Here is a 7,329-nt window from a genome sequence, read left to right as displayed (position 1 = left end):
TTTCGAAAATTTGCCAAGCCTGCCAAATTTAGAATCCCCTTTATAAAAGGCGCCTATTGTAATCGTTAATTAATTCAGAAATTTACCAACTTTCAATCAAAAATTACTTTTGTTACTTTTATTGCTTCTACTATGCGTCAAAAAGATTCCAATTGTCTCTTGTTTGGAAAAGTAATACAATTTAAGATGAGAGGTTACCCAAAATTACGTTTATTCACGATTTATTGACAACATACAAAAAGTTGAATCCGTGTAGCTTGACTTAATCAGGTTTTTTATGTTTAAAGGTCTAACTGATATCCAACCCTAATAATAATCGTTTTTCGTCAGTTGTCAAGTATGCATGTAATGGGTTTGTTTGGTTTGGGCTGATCGGGTAAGAGCGAAAGCGAGTCAGGTACGGATAAAATCGGCATACCTACCGTCGACAACCTTTTCATAATTTTTTTTTTCAAACAGAAGTTAAAAAGAAATAATAATCCACCCAATGAAAAGCTTGGTTACATCTTCTCTCACCTTGATGTTGATCACAGGGAAAAATGTTTGGATCTCGCATAGCCACATCTTTGATGAAAAGAACACACTAAAAATTTTGATTTTTGCAAGATTTAAGTGACTTGATGTAACAAAAATTATATTTATATCCATGGCTTTGTTTTACTTTAATTCTATCAATCAGAAAACACCAAAGGTGTCACCTTCTTGATAAAGGTGACCCATTAAAACTATCTATACTACACCCTATTTTAACCTCAATAAGTGGTTGTCAATGTCAAATTTTCAATTTTAATTCATTATAGTTTTGTTGGTTCTTATTTTCTTCCATGTATCCTTGCGTGGTAGCTAAAAACATTTAATTAACTAATGTTACTTCCGTGAATTTTTTTGTAAAAAGCATTTATCAATCGAGAATTACCTTCTTTTTCTTTTTAATTTTGTGTTGTCCAAATACAAACCAATTTTAGTTACATGACAGCCTAGTGATACTTTAGAGGCGGGATAAAAATTTGAGACCAATAGATTCTGGTTCGATTCTTACAAAGGAGTTTTTCTCATATTTATTGGTACTCCTCCTGAATTAGTGTATAGGCATTATGCCTAGTATAGATGGATATGATCGGGTGGCTCCGCTTATGGCATAATAACACTGCAGTGGTCCGTTAGTGATCTAAATTTGCTGCTAAAAAATAGTTATATAATAGTATAAACAACAAATGTATGGGTCTATAGTATTTCATAAATATAATAAAAATTGGATGGGAAAAAAATATAAGCCGCTACATAAATTCAAAGAGGTAAAACAATGTTTACAATTTACCTTTTGTATTTAACCAAATAACCACCCTTTGTCATATCCTTGTGGCATCTACTTAATGAATCATATTCTTTGAAAAACGGTTTCATTTACGGTCTTGTCTTATTTATATGCCTGATTATTTAGTTTCGTATTCAAATAGACGAATTCTTTTCTTATTAACGGAAATAGTTTTTCCTAAAATGGAAATAATCTAATTTCTTCTTTCTCATAAAACAATTCTTAAAAGCTTTTTTTCTGAATATGAAAGGATTATATTCACCGTTGTTGTTTTTTTCTTTTTCTAATTTGATAAAATACATAATACCATTAAAATATTGATGGTGACCTTTTAGTGTGTGTGAACCGACCATTTCATATTATTTTATTTCATTTCACTTTCAATGAAAATTTCCAAGATATTATTTATCAAAACAAAATTTAAAATAAATCACTACAAAATCAACTCGTCAATTATAAGCTTAAACCGATGGAGAAACTTTGGAGTCTTGAGATTGTCATCTTAACTTAAATTATCTTCGAGTTTAAATAATTAAAATATATAAAATTTTCAATTTTTATATATTCGGGCTAACCGTCAAATCCGGTTTGGCTCCAAACGGCATCACGAACACGACTCATGTCTCGACCCTTAAGGGTCCGACCAACGCCCTCGAAAACCGAGGATTTATGGGTACGTGCTAAGTACTCATGTGGTGGGACCATGTCCAACTCGTGATCCTCATCCGAGTCATGCATCGACTCAACCGAGTTGACTCGGTAAATCTTTGACCAGTCTGGCACGTTCACCGGTGCCGAGGTGGCAACATGACGTCCACGTGGAGATGCCAAGCTGTCACTGTCAACTCGGGACTTGTGAACGATCCTCTTCATTGGCTGATCATCAAACGCCACTGCCAGCCCGCCGGCTGATCCACGATGGCTACGAGTACTCGCGACAGGGGCGCGTGAGCTCCAATCGTTACTGATTGGATGATGATCATGATCGTTGACCATGTCGTCAACCATAGACCAAACGTCATCTTCTCCGAGCTCTACACCATCGTCCTCCACGTGGGTGTTGCCGGTGGCGTAGTGATAGCTTCCTAAGAAGCGGTCGCTCCGGCTGATTGTAAGTTTCCGGCCACCTTTCGCCATGGATCATAACAAGAGAGCAGCTCCGGTGATCAGAGTCTTGATTTTCCGGCTACTTAAGTGTGATGAAACTGTGTGGTGATCATATATAGAGACGTATTTATAATGTTTTAATGATGAAACATGAAAAGAAACATACATTAAATTAGAAGTGAATTTGGAGTGAATTTGAAGTGAGTTTAATTTAAATAATGGTGAATGGGGCCGTCTTTGCCACTGTGGCGCGACTAGAAGACGGGGATTCTGGGATGCCTTCCATTTTTCTAGCCATAATTCTTTGGATTGAATAACTACTAGGGGAGAAGGGGTGAGGGTGGTCACTAGTGATAGAATTCCATCACTTATAAGCATCAATCAAGTTCCGCCATGTCATCAACTATTTTTCCATCACTCACAACCTTTTTTGGTGGCAATGGTCATCACTCACTACCACACCCAACAATTTTCCCCCAACCAACAATTACCCTCACGAAATTAATACCATCACGCGTTGAATAATTCACACGTTAAAGAAATTTGCACCATCACGCGTTATCAACAACCGGTGGCGGTGGGAATATTGTAATTTACCACGCGTTGAATTTGCCATCACGGAATTATAACGGGACCGCCCCATGTCCCCTTAGGGTGTTAGGAGTGGTCAAACACTTGAGAGTGACAAACTAAAAAATCAACCAATGAGAGTGTGTCATGTCAAAATGGTAAACTATGCTCAAAAGTGTTGGCAATGGTTTAGACACTTGGTGAAGTGGTACACTATTTTTGAAAAAAAAAAAGGAAAAAGGTGTGATTGGTTGAGATTGGAATGGACCCCACCCCACAATACCCTCTCTCTCTCTCTCTCAATCATCTTCCCCGCATCGGCATGCATACCCCGATCCATGCCTTTCTCGGCAACGGCAAAGGGTTGGCGGGGGGTGTTTACCGCGTGACAAACCACTTTGCCGCACCCTTTGTCGCGTCCACTCCTAACACCCTTAAAACTTTTAATACAATAAATTTCAAATGATATTAGTAATTTTTTTCTAATAAGTTTCGTTACAAATTATATCAAGAAAGAAGGTAAAGGGGTAAAAAGTTGTGCAACTATCCCTTTTTGACAACCCTAGATAAAAACTAGAGTAAATTACATTGATGGTTTTCGTGACTTGGCCTATATTATTGAATACGCCCCTCGATTACTTAGTTTACTTTCATCTATGGTCTGGTCAGAAAGGTTAACAAAATTAGTTTGACTTGTTAGTTTTAAGACATTTTGGTTACAATATAATTTTAGAAACCGATAAGCTTGTATTAAATCATTATGACTCAAAAGTTCGGTTTGACTTCCCATCTCGGGACTTGATTATGCACCATAAACCATGATCGGACTGTCGCGCTCCGGTCAAAGATAATATTTATAAGCCCAAATTACCCTTAACAAATAGCTAGTGGTAGCAAGGGGTCGAACCACGAAGAGTATGTGGTTTGTGAGTGGATTCGATTGAATTATAGAGAAGTATCACAATTATGAAGCTTGCTATGACATTTGTTTTCTTTTTATTTTGTTGAAAGATGTGAATTTAAACTAATGGAATTGATTAAATTGATTAACAACTAATGATTAACGATTGCAAGAAAATTGATTACTAAACAATAATAAGGAAAGGGGTTCACACACGGTTTCGGTAATTGCCAGCCTAGGGTTTCTACAAGTTTTTAGATCCAACTCAATTGCATATGATTAGCGGATTTAGTTGTAACACCTCGAAAATTTATGTCCAATAATGTATCGACACGTGTCATGGACTTAAAACGTGCAAAGGATTGACCTAGAAGGACTAAAGTTGACAAACAAGAAATCTATGTGCGTAAATGGATTCAAAATGTCAACAATGAGTAAATATATCTTTCAATAACCCTACATGATGTTTATACCCTTAAACGAATAAATCATGGATCATACGAAGCTAATTGTGAAAGAAAGTGAGGAATTACAAACCGCAGGGGCTAAATGTGTCAACATGTTTAAAGTATACCTCTGAGTGATCTTTTAGCATACCCAAAGCTTTGTAATGGTTAATTATACTCACAAGAATGTGTGATAAAAATTTCACAAGGTTTGGATAAAGTATGAGAAAGTTATGACAATATTCGTATGTGAGGGGTTAAAAGCGTCAAACCGCAAAAGTATGTCAATTCGTAAGGAATCGGACCTTCCGGAATATGATCATGAGTTTAGCACACTCTAATTAACCTTAATAGAGCTTAGATATAGGCTTAGAGGTGTTTAGTGCGCAAAAATAAACTTTTATGTCATTCAGGGACTAAAAGTGTCAAAAAGTGCACAAGTTTGCATTTTCGCGCATATCTTGCATTCTGAATATCCCCGGACACCCAAAAATTTATGTAAGCACTAAAATATTTTATTTTAGTGTTTGGCTTGATAAAATTCCATTCGTCGCATAATTTGGATCGTTTTTAGCGTCCGTCCGTGTTTCGTCGTAATTAGTCGAACAACGGGACCGTACGACCAAACGAACCGGCATCCGAGATGTTTTTGAACATATTTTAAGTTCCCTATACTTTAACTTCATTTTAGAGCTTTGAAATGAGGTTAACGGGGCTTAAACGTGTCAAAAAATGCATCGAAAACCAAGTTTGGGGGTGCAGGGGCCTGTTTTGCCATTTTTGAAAGTTGCTGACCTGCAAGGCCCTTACGGTCCGTATGGACCTTTGCTTACGGTCCGTAAGGCATCCCCAGACCAGCAAAATCTGTTTCCAGCTATTTCCAGCTCATTCCAGCTCTTGCAAATGGTTTTTGGTCAATCTATGGGCCAATTTTGATGGTTTTCAAGTGCCCCTTGTATTTGTAAACCATGTGCCCACATGGATGGTTGAGATTGAAGCTCGGTTTCGATAAACGATCCTAACGGTTCTTAAAAACCTATAAATACCCCCCCTTGTTTTGGGTTTCACTTGCACCTTTCCTTCCATTCTGAATTCTCTGCAATCTTTGAGGGTCTTGAGCTTCTTGAGAACCTCTTTCAAGTCCTTTGGACTTTTGTAAGTGATTCCTTTCATGCTTAGTTATTTGTTTAGCGTTTAAACCGAAAAGTCAAGCGTTATCGATAAACGCTTTGACTTTTAATCGGTTGAACCATGGTTCGCGTTGAACATGGCTACGTGATCGCAATTAGGTAGGTGTTTAACCCTCTAAAGGGCATCTCCTAATTACCACGTTTACTTAGTTTAATTGTCGGGTCAAATTTATATCAATCGGGTTTGTTTTAAATAAAATTCATAACTAATGATATAAAATCTTTAAAATCAGTTTTGTCACTTTAATGACTTGGTAAATATTAGTTGATCATGTCTAAGCATGATTCAACCCGACAATTCTAAGTATAGGCTCGGTTCACAACCGAAAGTCGCAAAGTTTGACCTTTGCTTTGACTTTCAGTTCTGACCCGAATTAGCTTGAGTTTATTTATGCCTTAGGGTCCTTTGTGACCATGTTATATGATAGTATAACCCCCCAAAGTTATACTACTTGGTTCTTTGGAATTAAAGACCATCGCATGTTTCCATAATGCCGAAATGTTGACCATAATGCCATTTGATATTAAAACGAGATTTTTGAAGATGTGAAAGGACTAAAACCTTTATTATTGATCTATAAGCATGTCCATAAAATTTCACATCAGTTTGAGGTCTAGATTAGGAGATATGCTCATTAGCGTAATTAAGAAGCTTTTCGGTAAATAAACCGTATGATTAGCATATAGCCTATCTAAACCCAATTTTTAATACCAAACTTATTACCCACTGATGTAATATAATATTTTGGGATTTTTGAAGATTTTTATTTATTTTTAGGCTGATCGTAACCTAGAGTTCTAAGCTTGATTCGGTAATTGCCGGTTTTGCCCTTTTAGGCTAGAAAATGAGTTTTACAAAACCTTTTGACCCCAAACCTTTTTATACGGATCTAATATGATAAATAAAGTATTTTGAGCCTTCTAGAATAATAAAAATATCAGCTTCCCTTCTAGAACCCGGAAATAGCTCAAAATCACCTATTTAAGCGTTTTTAACGCATAGTATATATTGAAACCATTTTAAATCTATAAGACTTGATACCTACTGATGTCTTAAGTAAACTTTCATACTTTAACAGTAAGCAAAAGTCTTAAACTCAGAATTTTAGTTTTGACCTTTTTAAGCCTATGTGAAATTACCAAAATGCCCTTAAGATGCATAGTTTGGTTATAAGTGATAAATTTCACCTATAGATTATACCCAAATGATATAACTTAGTAAATTAAGTATTTGTACTGATTTAATCAGACCCGAAACTCAGATTACTATTTAACATCTTTTATAACCTTTAAAATGACCAAAATACCCCTACGGGGCATAAATTGGTTTTAAACTCGTTTTGGGCATAATGGAAGATATCCTACTGATATCACAATATATCAAAGGCATATTAACTTATGGAACATGTTCATGACTCTTATGGTTACCCGTTACGCATGTTTCGCGTTCGGATCGGCCTATGTGACTAGTTTGCATATATAAGCCGAAACGGGTCAAACCAAATCGTTTTTGTCTCAATATTCAGAATGTGATTAAGTTACCCATATTAAACAAGTATTCAAGCTTGTTGGGTCAAAACCACATTCTAAACCGGTCTTCGCTTCATCATGCGTTTGAACCGTGTATTCCTTTTGAAAACTAACCGGTCTAAAGCTTAGGCTAAATTAAAGACCTGTTAGGATTCTAATAGGTTATTAAAAACCTTCGTTCCAGATTAGGAGCCCAGTAAAAGCTATCTGTACTTTCTGATTTGATATACGGCTGGGATTGAATTTATATTCAGCTCAGGTAAATACCCT

At 36.2% G+C, this 7,329-nt stretch overlaps 1 protein-coding gene across 1 annotated transcript; it reads right to left on the bottom strand.

Moving 5' to 3' along the window:
- Positions 1-1,693: 1,693 nt before the first annotated feature.
- On the bottom strand, positions 1,694-2,585 carry LOC110939622. The gene has a single exon (XM_022181199.2). It carries the CDS (start codon positions 2,450-2,452, stop codon positions 1,886-1,888), a length of 567 nt encoding a protein of 188 aa, XP_022036891.1. The 5' UTR covers positions 2,453-2,585; the 3' UTR covers positions 1,694-1,885.
- Positions 2,586-7,329: the final 4,744 nt, after the last annotated feature.

The sequence above is a fragment of the Helianthus annuus genome, chromosome 5, assembly GCF_002127325.2.
Source record: "Helianthus annuus cultivar XRQ/B chromosome 5, HanXRQr2.0-SUNRISE, whole genome shotgun sequence".
Classification (NCBI taxonomy): Eukaryota; Viridiplantae; Streptophyta; class Magnoliopsida; order Asterales; family Asteraceae; genus Helianthus; species Helianthus annuus.
This window is presented reverse-complemented; position numbering and strand designations above follow the sequence as displayed.

Bases quoted from the DNA above. Each gene is read 5' to 3' on its own strand.
- LOC110939622 (XM_022181199.2), bottom strand. From the start codon at position 2,452: ATGGCGAAAGGTGGCCGGAAACTTACAATCAGCCGGAGCGACCGCTTC.